General features: G+C 34.3%; 2 protein-coding genes across 2 annotated transcripts in view; one reads left to right on the top strand and one right to left on the bottom strand.

Annotated features, from left to right (window-relative positions):
• LOC149789780 (uncharacterized) overlaps positions 1-15,769 on the bottom strand; it is an 82,728-nt gene that overhangs the window by 28,662 nt on the left and 38,297 nt on the right. The window contains exons 2-3 of the mRNA XM_089973121.1: positions 15,377-15,456; positions 14,059-14,150 (exon numbers count right to left, since the gene is read on the bottom strand). Of these exons, the coding sequence (XP_089829247.1) occupies positions 14,059-14,150; positions 15,377-15,456 (172 nt within the window). The remainder of the gene's footprint in view (positions 1-14,058; positions 14,151-15,376; positions 15,457-15,769) is intronic.
• On the top strand, positions 2,677-6,148 carry LOC149789781 (uncharacterized). The gene has a single exon (XM_089971782.1). It carries the CDS (start codon positions 3,129-3,131, stop codon positions 3,981-3,983), a length of 855 nt encoding a protein of 284 aa, XP_089827908.1. The 5' UTR covers positions 2,677-3,128; the 3' UTR covers positions 3,984-6,148.

The raw sequence follows: 15,769 nt of genomic DNA, 5'->3' as shown, positions 1-15,769 counted from the left end.
CAAGGGGAAAAAGATATTTGATATCTAATTCTCAGCTTAATGGTCAAAAGAAAATCAGTTTAGCTCCCGGTGATATACGTCATTTTCGAACAACCAATGAGAGGACAGTATTCCATTCAGCTTGCAGCAATTGCATATTAACCTGGCGTGATACGATGTCATGTCGACCGGTTGCGTGGAAAATGGTCTGGCATTCCTTCAGGTAACTGGCCAATACGTAACCAAACCAAAACGAACCCAAGTCAAAACGTACCCAAATTAAAGCAAGGCTCAACAGGTTCGGGCATTTACTATCTACGCTTATATATGTTAGATGTTCATTACATCATCATATGATATTTATTAGCAGGTTGTGAACACACATACACGGTCTTAGATGGCTTTGTTTGAACATTGAAGAAAAGGTAACATGAATAGTTTAACAACACAATTTCCATTGATATTGAGAATCTTTAACTAATTTAATTTGGAATAACTAAACACCGTGCTTTCTAGGGGAAAAACACGACAAATTAGATAGATAGACAGTTAGAATTTTGGAAATATTATCTGTGAGTTAGATGAGGCTTATGAAAAATGCAAATTCCAATAAAAACTTTAATTGTATGAAACAAAGAGAGGTGTTGATACAGAAAAACACAAAATATAACACAAATAGGGGTGATTCGGATTTTCATGAGAATGGAAACAATATACACCAGTAATACCCAAGGTTAGACGGCATTAAAATATACTTCACTTTACGGTAAGTTCTATTTACCGGAATATTTTCAAATTAACCAAAATCAAAAAATATTAAGCAGGGACGTCAATTCCACTTTTTTTTTGAGGGGGGGGGGGAACGTTATGGGCTTGTTAATTTTCGTATATAGACAACATAAATTTTACATTTTACAGCACATGCAAATTCGGGGGGGGGGGGGATGCCCACTGCCCCTCCCCCAAATGACGTCCCTGACATTAAGTTACACAAATTGCATAATGAATAACGTAATATAACAGATTAACACATTGTACACCATATAAGCATTTCCTGATGTGAATAGCGGCATGACATTATTTTAATTTACATATATTTTACTTACTAAAACAGAATTTCCAATAATACTCCTATATTATCAACAATAACACCATAAAGTTTCATGTCGAAATTTGTTCAGCTGCTAGTTTGTTTTTTTTTTTTGAAAATAATAAGTCATTGAGAATCACAAAACTTACGCTAGATAATGCAGGTGTCCCCCCCCCACACACACACACAATCAGACGCTGCAGCATATAAGTGTCCACAAGCTCTAAAAACTTTTTATGTAGTCATGGTGCCAATTTTTAGCTGATCCCATTATTATAATATCTATAATTTTGTTGCATATAATTTTTTTCTTCTGGTATTTCCTTAATTTTATTCAACTCATCTGGAATTTTACGACTCTCTTGTCATAAACTAAATAACAGCAAAATCACAAAGTTTTGTAAAACTTAAATAATTTCATTATCAAAGTTATAAAATTAAATTTAATAGGAACTTACAGTATCATGAATTGAATCTAAAATAATTCTAAAAGTTATACTGAAGTACGAAATAATCGAATGTTCCGAATGAATTTCAGATCATCGAATGCAGAGGTCTGCCGAAGTCCTGATGTATCAAAATGACCTTGTCCAGAACTCCTTTTTAATAAGCATTGCACTCGTAGACGTTATGATACCGACAACATCCTGTGTATACATGACTCAGTTACTGCGACAATTAACTGCTCATGATATTTTCTTTTATAAACAATGCAGCAAATACTGAGAACGGAGAAAGCGACATAAATTAAATTGCATTTAGGTGGCATTTAGCATGTTACTCAACATACATTTCTAGTTCATTTGTGGATAAGCGATAAATGCATTTTAATGGGATTCCGTGCAAAACAGATGCAAGAGCACATAATACAACGAAATTGTCTGTCTGTGTGTCGTGAAGAAAAAAAAAAGATAATTAGCATCCTCGCAAAGATCACAACATTGAACGTAGTAAATTTCATGACACTGACAACATCATGCAATTACTGACATTATGCAATCGCTGCTCAGAATAAGTAGTTGTCCAAAGTTATTTTGGATTTGGGTGAATTTGCAGGTGAGTAATCTTTCCAGTTTCGATGATCCAATTACAGTAAATATTTGAAGGAATAAGTGAATTTTAATGCAGCTAAATATATTGTATCACTTCTTATAATCGATAGTATTTAATTTTTTTTGAAAAAGACGCAGAAGAAAACTATCACTGATGATTCAAGCTGATCAGATGCATAGATCATCGGATCAATTCCTATAATTGGTCCAACTTATTGTGGCATACTTTATGCCTTTCATAGTATAAATATTTTTTTAATTTGATGGGCAAACTGCAAAATATATAATGTTTTTTTGTGTAATAAATCGCAGAAATCATATAAAGTTTGGTTGGTTAAGTTTTGATTTATGAGTATGTTTTGACTTGGTTACGTCTTGATTTGAATACGTTTTGACTTGGGTACGTTTGTCGTTTCGGCGTGTTTTGATTTGGGTACGTTTTGACTTATGTACGTTTTGACTTGGTTACGTTTCGATTGTAAACCATAACAACAGTACATTCAAATTTCAGTAGGTATACCATGTCGAATGCTTGAAAGAGCTAAACATCGGTACCATCGGTACCAAAATTTATTACGCAAAGCGAAGATTAGCTTGAAATGTCAGCGTTGATTCTTAAATAGGTCGCCCCCGCGACGGGACCAGAGTGTCCTCCCTTGTATTTTTTAATTTTTAAAGATACACTATAAACATGACTGATAGGTAAATTGTAAGCAACCATACAATTCCCTGTGGCTGAATGAGCATATGGGGACATATTACGGTGAAAATGGAGTTTAATCAACGTGAAAGACTCCAGAAGCACAGAATGCTAGATACTGCAATAACAAATAAGGACATCCACCCCCACCCACACGTGATTGTGAAGTGTGTGCAAAAGTGTTTAGCCAGAGTGGGAATTTAAAATGGAAAACGAGGATGCATACTGGAAAAAGAAAAGAAAAAACACAGTGAGAAGTTTGTGATGAAACATTAATCAGAGTGGACATTTGAAACGGCGCATAAAGATGCATACTGGAGAGAAACTATTTAGGTGTGAAGTGTGTGATAAAATGCTTAGTAACAGTTGGCATTTAAGACGGCATATGATGATTCATACCGGAGAAAAAAGATTTAAGTGTGAAGTGTGTGATAAAATGTTTCATCAGAGTGGAAATTTAAAACTGCACATGAGAATACATACTGGAGAAAAACCATTTGAGTGTGAAGTGTGTAATAAAACATTTAGTCGGAGTGGAAATCTGAAGTTGCACACGAGGATTCATAGTCGAGAAAAAACATTAAAGGATGTTGAAATATTAACGCAGACTTCCACTCAGAGCGGCAGTCTAACACTGCACACGAGAATTCATACTGTAGAGAAACCATTCAAATGTGAAGTATGTGATGAAATGTTTAGTCTGAGAGGAAATCTGAAGTTTCACATGAGGATTCATAATCCTGAAAAACCATTCAAATGTAACGTATGCAATAAAATGTTGTGTCACGGAGGAAATCTTAAGCGGCACATGAGGATTCATACTGGAGAAAAACCATTTACATGTGAGGTATGTGATCAAATGTTCAGTCAGAGTGGAAGTCTGAAACTGCACATGAGGATGCACACTGGAGAGAAACCATTCAAGTGTGAAGTATGTGATGAAGGTTTTAGTCACAGTGGAAATATGAAGGTGCACATGAGGATTCATACTGGAGAGAAACCATTCAAGTGTGAAGTATGTGATAAGCTGTTTAGTCACTATGGAAATCTGAAGGTGCATACGAGAATTCATACTGGATATAAACCATTCAAGTGTGAAGTGTGTGATAAAATGTTTAGCCACAGTAGAAATTTAAAACTGCACATGCAGGTACATACCTGAGACAAAAAACATTTAAATGTGAGGTATGTGATGAAATGTTTAATCTACCTGTAAGTCAAAATATGCACTTGAGGCAGTATACTGGATACATTCTGGAGAAAATCAATTTAAGTGTGAAGTATATAATGAAAGGTTTAGTCAGAGAAAATCATAAGTTCCACATGAATATTCATACTGGAGTAAAACGATTTAATTGTGAGGTGTGTAATCAGATGTTCAGTCAAGGCTGAAGGTTAAAACTACACAAGGGTACATGCTGAAGAAAACAATTCAAGTGTGATGTATAAAATAAAATAATCTGAAGGCAGAATACATTTAAGCGTGAAGTATGTGACAAAATGTACACTGTTATTATTCATACTGGATAGAGAGGTCTCACTGGGATTTTAAAACTAGGAGTCCAAGACTCCTGTTTTGCAAAAAACAGGAGTCCAACAAACAAAAGTTGCAGTCCCCTACCAGAAGCATATTGGGCATACCTGAAGTGGCTAAATTTCCAGATGAGTATAACGAGTGGTTACCACTGAGTTTAATTTTCTAACTTCTTTACACCACTGACATAAATCTTGTTTGTCCATTAAAGTGAGAGTGAATTTTGACAGGCCTTGGAAATTTCTTACTCTATGCACTAAGCTATGCATCACACATAGTGTTCCATGTAAAATATCAGTTCTAGCAACTTCTTGCACACTTTTCATTACAGACTTCACCAATTTGCCCCAAAATACTTATCCAAATTTGCAAACAGCATTTTATTTCTCAACATGTCTTGGTTTCAAGGTCACATGCACTGCTTATTGGGCCTCACTTGGAAATGAACACAATAATGAAAGGTAAAGTTGTTCATTTTGATGTACTCTTACATAAAAGTACATCACTGGGTCTTTCTATCTCTGTATTCAGTCATTGTAAATATCAGTACATTTTCCCACCGCTCTGCAGCTATTCAAGCCTTTGAACTTGCCGCCAAGCTAATGGGTCATGTTCTTCAGATGTACACTTACAATGATAACAAATACATCTTGGGGTCTTTCAGCCACATAATTTTCTCATTGTAAATATCAGCACAGCTAAAATGATCATTTGATCAACAGAGCAGACGGTTGAAGCAGGACTGGCAAGTCCATGAATTTGCCATCTGGCAAATGTGTGCACATGGTGACTCCTGTATAAGTGATTTTCTGCATCCCAGGTAAAAAAAATTGTTCCCAAATGCGTGTGATTATGTATTTCCAAAACCTCTGTGGATAGAACCCATTTAAGTGTGAACTAAGTGATAAAATGTACACTGTTAGGTTTTATACTGGAGGAAAGTCGTTTAAGTTTTGAATAGGTGATGACATGTTCAGTAAGTGCTGGAGATTGAAATGTGCACATGAGGATGCATACTGGAGAACAAAGCATTTAAGTGTGAAAAGTATGTGATGAAAGGTATGAGAAAGGAAATTTAAAACTGCACATGAGAATACATCCTGGAGAAAAAACATACCAGTGTGAAGTATGTGTTAAAATCTTTAATCAGCATGGACATTTAAAACTGCCCATCATGATGCATACTGGAGAAAAACCATTTAAGTGTAGGGACTGCAGGTGACTGAGTTGTCCAAAGTGCTCAGCTTTGCCAATCACTGCCATCTCATATCTGTCTGCAAGGATTTTAGTCTTGGTCTGGCCAATGTGGGTATGTGAGAAAGCTGTGGGTATGTGAGAAAGCTGTGGGTATGTGAGAAAGCTGTGGGTATGTGAGAAAGCTGCCATTCAGAGGGTCATGCCGGATCACAGTAGCAAAAATAAAAAGCGTGAAGTTTGTGATAAAATGTATGGTGAAGGTAAAAGTTTCCAAATGTACCAGATTTTTCATACTGGAGAAACAACCATTCAATTGTGAATTTTAATTATGATGAATTGTTTCATCAGAAAGTACATGTTCAGGATTTACAAGTTTACTTGCCCAATTCCAGGGACAAGTATAATTTCTGCTTTGGCATGCTCATGTCATTTGCCCATGGGCATGTCCAAAAATGTGAAAGAGCGAGATCCAAGATATTTTATTTAATGGGTAAATTTTATAAAAATGGACTGTAGCTCTGAACATGCTTATTTACTGATAAGGGGTCATGTTTAGTTTGTAATGCTTTATATTCTGTAATTTTATACCATGAAATCTGACCATAGTATGTAATTTAGTGTTCATATATACAATATTCATAGTATATAATTTAGTGTTTATATATACACTATTCATAGTATGTTATTTAGTGTTTATATATACAATATTCATAGTATGTTATTTAGTGTTTATATATACAATATTCATAGTATATAATTTAGTGTTTATATATATAATATTCATAGTATGTTATTTAGTGTTTATATATACAATATTCATAGTATGTTATTTGGTGTTTATGTATACAATATTCATAGTATGTTATTTAGTGTTTATATATACAATATTCTTCTTTTACTTAGCTAGTCAGATTATTTGATCTATGATGTAATGTAATTTCTATTTTGTAGTCAAAGGAGTCTAATTTTCCCATGCAGACTTGATAATTTATTATTTAAAATCAATAAGGAGTAAATATTTCTATTTTAACCTATCATTTATATTTTAATCATAATATCTGTACATTTAGATGCAAATGTTATATCTTTAATCATGCATTTGTGTAAGCAGATGCAAATTTTAAATCTTTAATCACACATATGTGTATTTAGATGCAAATGTTATATCTTTAATCATGCATATGTGTATTTAGGTGCAAATGTTATATCTTTAATCCCCCGAGTGGCCGAGTGGTCTAAAGCGCTCTCCGTTACGGATCACTGCCATCTCACCTCTGTCTGCGTGGGTTTGAGTCTTGGACTCGGCCAATGTGGGTATGTGAGAAAGCTTGCCAGTAGCTTCTCGTGGGTCGGTGGTTCTTTCTGGGGTTTTCCCGGGTTCTTCCTCCACCATTAATACTGACCGCCATGTATAGCCTATCGCGTGCTGAAAAATGGTATTAAACCCTACAACAGCAACAACATATCTTTAATCACACATGTGTATTTAGATGCAAATTTTATATCTTTAATCACACATGTGTATTTAGATGCAAATGTTATATCTTTAATCATGCATATGTGTATTTAGATGCAAATTTTAAATCTTTAATCATGCATATGTGTATTTAGATGCAAATTTTAAATCTTTAAACATGCATATGTGTATTTAGATGCAAATTTTAAATCTTTAAACATGCATATGTGTATTTAGATGCAAATTTTATATCTTTAATCACACATGTGTATTTAGATGCAAATGTTATATCTTTAATCACACATATGTGTATTTAGATGCAAATTTTAAATCTTTAATCATGCATATGTGTATTTAGATGCAAATTGTAAATCTTTAAACATGCATATGTGTATTTAGATTCAAATGTTATATCTTTAATCATGCATATGTGTATTTAGATGCAAATGTTATATCTTTAAACATGCATATGTGTATTTAGATGCAAATTTTAAATCTTTAAACATGCATATGTGTATTTAGATTCAAATGTTATATCTTTAATCATGCATATGTGTATTTAGATGCAAATTTTATATCTTTAATCACACGTATGTGTATTTAGATGCAAATTTTATGTCTGGTAGCAGTCTGAGGTATGGCAGAATTACAAAAGAAGTTTTCACTATATTAAAGATCTGAAGTGAAATTTACTGCTGCCACATATACATGTTTTTAATGATTATGGCTTGTTCCAAGTTGTATGATGCATACTTTAAAAAGTATTAATCATTTGAAAGACTCTCTTCAGAGTAGGAATGCTCATCAACGGAGTTGTTGCAGGAAAAGAGTGTTTTTGAGATATCAGAGGTCCAAAAGTTGCTACTGTTGACCCATAGAGTAATATTTAACAGTTATTGGGGTTATTATAAGTTTTTGCATGATGCTTGCATGACATGTTTGGAATTAAATCCTAAAAAACTAATTAAATGTAAGAAATAATTTGAAGGAAGTTGTTGCATATAAAATGAATGCTTGGAAATTATTACGAGTTTAAAGCAACTGTTACTGTTCCCCAGTAGGGTTATATTTCACAGGTATGGTGGTTATTCCAAGTGTTTGCATGATGCTTGCATGCCGATTTTTGGAATGTACTCTTAGAAAGACCGATTTACAGGTAGGAAAGGTCTTGAAGGGAGTCTATGATCCATGTAGATACAAATTTAAGGATGTATACATTCCAAGAGATTGAAATAGGAATTTGTTATTTTAAAGGTATGTTACTTAAATGATTTTGAAACAAATGAGTATCGGCACATAATGCCCTCCTTGTAGTGATAAGTGTGGGACTCATTGCTACAAAGGCTTACATATGAGAAAGGTCAAAAAGAAATCTTGCACTGGATTACAAGTATTGTCTTTTCATATGTGGTACAATAATAAAACAAAAACTATATGATGATTGTAAAAGGTTTGTGTTCTTATTTACAGTTATATAAATATCAAACATGTATATCAAGAACCAATTATGGGTTGATAACCGTCCTGGATTATGACCTCCACCCACAGGTGGGTATGCCTTCAACATCTTCTATTGTATCAGGACCTTGAGGTAGATGAAGAAATAAAAGCTGCATTAAAACTAACATGATTTCCAAGTGCTTTATTTAATATCTGCCAAGATGCACAGTGCCCCTCCCCCGTCGGTATCTCTCTCTCTCTTTGCCATACAATATTATGCTTTTAATGAGAATATAATATAATTACAATCCAAATGAAGCAGCTAAGACATTTTTTAAATTTATTATATCTAATACTGTTTTAAAACAAATTAATGTGTAATTTGTTCATGTAGCTAACAAAATACATCATCAGAGTGGTTCCATTAAATGTAAAAATAATATTTTGTAGGTGTAACAAAAAAGTTAAATATAAATATAAAATTGTTTTCTTTTGTCTGACCTACCTTAACAAACAGTACCAGATCAAACTATTTTTGTATTAATTTGATTTTGGAGTAAATTCTTCTGTGAATATTCATATGGCTCTAACATGAAAACAAAGCAAATTGTATAATTCACTTGGGAATTGTTATAAAGGTGAATGAGTGAAAGTCATGAACCTAATAATGAAAGCCATTTTGCCCATCCTGAACAATGAAGAGTCAATAAGACTGTTGCATGAATACTATATGTTATCTCATTCCTATGCATGGGTGAGGATTGTTTGTACAAATTCATGCTCTTCATCCACACTGATCAGTCTCAGAGTGTGAAAATATAAGACTTTATCTGATTGGTTGATAAAATTAACAATTATGGTAATAACATAGGTTACCAAAATATGACCCCTAAGCGATCGTTGTCAGATCTTTATGTAAATCTGATTTCTGTATAAGCTGTCGTCACTTTTAAGACAGGCCATGAAAAGTGTTATAACATTCCTCGGTATTAATCGTCATCACTTATAAAACACAGGCCCCTTGTATAACTCCCATGAACAGTGTTATCAAGACCTCCCCCATAAACTCCATCAATTGTAAAGCAGACAACTTAATTGGCTCGTTATTCATGAAAAATCCATCAGTTTTAACATAGGCAGATTGCATGGCTTGTCTCTCATTATGAAGTCCATCAGTTATAACTCAGGTCACTTGTATGTCTCCCATGAACAGTGTTATCAAACCATCCCCAGTTATAATGTCCATCAACTGTAACACAGGCTCCTTGTATGTCTCCCATGAATAACACTATTATGACATCTCTTTTTTTAAATTTCCATCACTTATAACTAGTATGTCTCCTATGAATAGTGTTATTTATCCAACCATCCCCAATTATAGAATCCCATGCAAACATTAATTTATACTATAAAATGACATGTGTAAAATATGTGTTCTTCAGCTGTTTTCCTCAGCTGGCAAATAAGAAATGTATATTTCCTATGATTCTTTTATCTGAAAAACTATTTATCCACTGATTAGCATGAATAAAAATGTTTAGACAAATGTAGAGCTTGGATAGTTAGCAGTAAATTTGGATAGATAGAGTGATATACTTGCAATTGGTTGAGCAAAGATGTAATTTCCACTTTAGCAAAGTTAAATTATTCTAGCATTAACAGAACAATGTATAATAATGATGTGAATACAGTTAGACACATTTATCAATTGGTAACATTACTGAATAGTTCAGTCTGTCGTTTGGCTGTCAAGGGGCTCATATAGTTTCCATTGCAATCTTTGTAACTGATACGGACTGCACACATTAGCTTGACAGAAAGAAACATCATATGGAGTTACTTACCATTTGTCACGTGCAATAATTTCAAAGAATTCATTCAGAAGCATTTCTTAGAACCAAAGACTGGTGATGGACCTGTACACCGTGTTGATGCTCCTTGCTACAGACGTGATCTTGGCTATCAAGCATCAAAAGGTATTAATCCATGTCAAAATGCTGACATGGATTTCATCCATGACATAAATGCATTTAATAGTACACTCAGAGAGCAAATCACAAGTTGGATCTTCATAAAAAGTATGAAAACCAAGACTGTTTTATGTTGTGGAAAACGTTACCTTGGTTCCAGTCCACTCATTAAAATTAAATTATACTGATATAAACAAACATGGATACAAAAAATCAGATATTATCAAAAATATGCTAAGGCCCGCATGGATATTGAAAAGCAATAATCACTCATAGGGTCGCTCGGGCATGGTTGGCCAAAACAAGCGATGTGGCAAATAGAACTATTGACACCATTTTCATTTAGTAGCAGCTACACAGTGTGAAATGTATTCTGTTGAAAGTGCATTTTCAATATGACTAGTCAACAAGGGGAAGAAGTGATAGTAGTAGCCATATTGACGTATTGATCAGAACCATGACGATTTAAGACCAATGAGACATCATAAGAAGTCGTCTGCTGAAAGCAAACATGTCAGCCTCTCAATGCAGGGTGAACGGCAATACAAGTTTCAAGATTGCTATTATGGTGACAATACTGGATGTCAGAGGTGCACCGTTTTCAACTAGGACCACTGGATCATGTGGTGAATATGTGTGGCAATCTTCCATGTACATTAGGAGTAGAAGCAAAGCAAATATGGTGAAAAGGAGAAACAGGCATCATTTCTTAGCAGTCATGTGGGCTGAGGAATATTAGCACCCTTGATACATTGCTATATTATTTTGTCATCTGGAACCTTTTGGCATACAAGAAAACAATATAATAATAATTTTGCCAACCCTCGTTTGCCTTGATGGACATGCTTCGATTTGTGGTTTCTACCTTTTGTGTAAAAATGTCGGTGGTACAATGTGTTTTTGATGCATCATTGGTATATGGTTAAACAGACCAACCAAACCAAGTCTGGAATGTGTTTCATGCTTTATGCTTGTATATCAATGCAAAGTGAAAAATGGTAGATGCAAAATTTGTTTACTTAAGAAAGGAAAGTAGTTCATTTGCTACTTTTCAAGTTTATAAGTTGCTTGTAACGAAAAGGATATTCAGCAAAATTGTTTGCATCAGAATATTAGTTACTGAAGCTGGGAGTGAAGATGCCAAAGAACAACATGACAGAGAAGAAACCATATTTATATATGTTTACAAATAGATTCGGCCCATGTATTTTGTTGTATGACAATGACATACAGAATGGCATGACTCAAGAAACTGGCTGACCTAAAATACACCACTTAGCAGTGTGTAATGGACTGCAAGATGGAACAGAATAATGTATGTACCTTGTTCATTTGTGGCAGAGAAAAAGCAAATTATGCCTTTACTGCAATTGTTTCAAATTTTCTCTTTTTAACAAGTAACACAAGATGAAACAAATCAAGAAAAATTAAAGACTTCGAACTAAATTTCATTTGCCTCAAGTCTTCATTTGTGCACTAGATTAAAATAAACAATATAGAAAAAGTAAATAAAAATATATTTACATTTCGAAAGTACTGTACCTTTCATCATGATAGTTTTATTATAAATACAACTGTTGCAAATGATTAGCTTAAAAAATCTACATTTTTCTGTTTAAATGTCGAGCCTGTCTGGAATGTGGCTGACAAAATTCACAATGATAGTTACCAGAGTAACATACATACGAACAGGACTACGTTGTTATTAGTGTAACATTACAGTTCAAATTTATAACACACTGATCTCACAAATCATTTAAAACGATGATGTACATATTCCTATTGATATAAAAAAGGCTTACACATGGTTAAAAAATAAAACTCCATAGGACTTTGACATGACATTTCAGATCAATATGTGTATCATTCCAGTGACAACTGGTTTACAAGCAACCAATGGCAATCATCGACAAGCAGTGCATATTAGAAAAATTAAGGCTTCTTATTATGATGTCTTGCTTTTTATAGAAACAACATTAGTCACACAGTTTTCATAAGTAAAGCTCAACATGTAGCTGGTTCAACAACTATCATGAATAATTTGAACAATTGTCTTGCACACAGTGAAATGAAAGCTGGCGGTCTAAAAAGGCATTGCAGCTGCCAAATTACACGGCTTATTCAATGCCATTTGGACATTAGTTGATGTGTGATGCTGCTACTGACTGTTTATATCTCAATACACTCAACAACAAAAAAACAACACTATTAAACATTTAAGTCTGTTAAATTTGATCTGACAAAATACACAAACATATGTGTTTAGAAACAGCCTATAAGATCCATTGGTTCTCATGCACATTGATCACAATCCCTCTAAAACGATGTACAAATTGAGATCAAATAACAACTAACTCGTATACATTAAGATTGATAGCATTGATAGCATTCCGTCTTTAAATAATCGAAAACATCTTAAAATCTTTTATCATTTGAAAAAATATCAGTGTAATAAAGGAAATAGCAAATGTGTATTAAACACTATTTTAACAGTAATGTAAAAACATGATAATTGGTTGATATCAATATAAGTTTATCGATCTGGCAAATTATCAATATACATCATGTATTCTGTAAGCACAAAGCTATTGCAACTTGAACATTTCATTGTCCCATACTGGGATATTATATCATGCTTAAGTTTCCAATAAATCCTCAAACTTTAAAATGTCGATTAAACACTGCCCATTTGTTGATGCAAAACGCTGAAATCTGGTTTAAAAAAATATCGATCTGAATCAGCCCACGTGTTCAGCAGTCATGTTTGAAGCTTGGGAATTTAAGTACAATGTAAAGATTTTGAAACTGACGGTATCAACGATGGATTGATCATGCTTGCATGACCACAATAACAGTACCAGAAAGGCAGTGAAATCTTTAAGTGAACCAATGAACATTTTTGGTACAAAACAAAAGCAAATAAACTATATAAAGGCTAATCTCATACACAAAATCAGGAACTTGCTGGCCAAATGTTGCCAATATTTTGAAACATAAGAGTAAAGATTCAAGACTTTTAATATTCTGTTTCTTAATTGTTTAAATTTAATTATATGTAGTGGCATATAATTCCTGATTCATTTTCAAAACAGAATAAATAGTAACTAAAAAATGTTTTAAAACTTTAATCACCTCACCCCATGCCAAATGCACAAACATATGTCCCAACTTACCCACTGAACTCTCTTGTCTTTACTTGGAGGCATTTTACATCTACAGTGTTTGCACAATTCTTTGATAGAGAGTCTAATGAAAATAGAGAAAACGGAAAAGTAAATTGTTTCCACTTTTGTAAATGTGACAAAAGTGCTTCATATTTCATTGGTAGTATATAAAACATGTCTCAGGGTTGCTTGTTAGGATGACAGTTATTTAATGTTCTTTCATTATTATTATTAAGTCCTAAGAGGGTGGGTTAAAATAGAATTAAAAGGAAATTATTAAACGTCAACATTTAACATTTAAAACTTTAACATGAAAGTTAATCTAGCAATTTGGAGGAAACACAAACAGATGCCAAAGGAATTGTCATGTCAAGCTTGCTCAAGGCATAGTAAATGCTAACAAATGATTTGGGGCAGGCAAGAGAGAGAAACAGAGAGAAAGAACTGCAAATCAATTACTGTAACAATGTACATACCTTGATTACACATTTCAATATATCCTGGCGATACCGGAAGATGTCATTTCGCTGTGATGGAAGGAACAGCTCCTCCTGTTTGAGGAGCTTTTCTGCAAGCAGTAAACGAAAACATCGATATCAAGCAATACATAATCTTAATATGACCTCGCAACTAACATTCAACCAAGTGAAACTCACGATCTTAATCAAGTCTGTGACAGCATTTCGATCTCTGTCAAAATTTGAATTTTAAAGTAAACAACTTTCTTTTAAACAAGTATTATTTGGGTAGTTATAACGAAATATCTATTGCTAATGACATGTTAAAATATCTACCCCAATATTTTTGTCACGTTGAGGGGAAAATTTGCTGATGTTCCGGTTCATGTATACACATATTTCTAATAGTTACTTTGTGGTGAGAGAGCCTGAATATGATAATACGTATCACGTAAGGTTTCGACTGTAGACCCAATTCTGGACAAAGAAACTGCCCATATGCTGTGTATCCGTTACGTAACGGCCTGCTCGCGGCTTAATTCAAAAGGAATTCTACGGGACGCCTATGTTTGCTTTGCACTTAGGCAGAGATGTCTCGACCAGGAGTTCAGTACAACATGTAAGTGAGACATTACCCAGGGGCAGTTTTCAAAGAGACCTGGTCTTACATCATCTGATTCAATGTTATATAGTCAACGCAAAACCGATGGGTGCCAGGACAACTGGGGAACTATACAATAGTCGGCGGATTCGATTAATCCCAGAGGAATTATTTTCTCAGTTTCTTCCCTTACCACTTGTTGCTTCGCTTGGGGTAAAGGGTAAGGTTTCCGCAGAACTGGCTGGTCATCCACTAGCTTTAAAATGAACTCGATGTGTGACGTTCACCCGTTTAGATAAGTAAGAACTTCCAAATACCCTGTCATCAACGCCTCTATCTTCTTCCGCTGCTCCCTACGCAGCACAGGGTCAAATTCTACGTCTGGGGGTGTCTCAGCCTTCCTCAACGGAATGCTGGGAACGGTGTTTGCGTTTACATCGTCGCCTTCGGTGTCCTCGGAGACGATCTTGGCAACAAGGAAATCGCTAGTGGGCTCTAGTTATCTACAGATTCTCCTTAGCTGGTAGCCGTATCCGGTAGGTTTGACCCCCAACCTTTTCGGCTATGACGTAGTCCTCTCCATGAAACTTGTAGTTTCTTGTGTTCTTGGGGCAACAGCAACAATACCTTATCATTTATCATCTGCCTTTCCGTCGCCATTGTAAAGTAATACTATCAGTAAGTGATAACTTCCCTCAACTTACTACAGAGTTAACATATGCTATAAATTCTTACCAACTACTGTACGTAACCCGTTTCCAATGACCCGACTTTCCTCAGGTAAGATATCTGGCCCGATATTTGCTTCACTACTACTGTACGTAAATGAAAGTTAACAAGCATTCACATGTGAAAATACAAAATACACAGAATGGAAACTATATTTTAAATTTTTTCAATAGTACTCCTAATAATAATTCTTTGCTCGTAAAGACGTTCTTTATGCCAATTTCAAATCCCGGACGATGCCGAAATTCCAATTATATAGTCCATGCAATCTAACCAACCGTGTTTGTAATATTTAGACGTGAGTCTGTGAGTTGACCTGATAATTTATTCGCCATTATTCTGATGAAAGGTCTGTGAGAGTGTGATTAATTCTCCTGAGATTAGATCAAGAAAACCAGA

This window comes from Sinohyriopsis cumingii, chromosome 10, assembly GCF_028554795.1.
Source record: "Sinohyriopsis cumingii isolate HCF-2022 chromosome 10, ASM2855479v2, whole genome shotgun sequence".
NCBI lineage: Eukaryota > Metazoa > Mollusca > Bivalvia > Unionida > Unionidae > Sinohyriopsis > Sinohyriopsis cumingii.
Note: the sequence above shows the minus strand (reverse complement) of the source record. Positions and strands in the feature narration are given on the sequence as shown.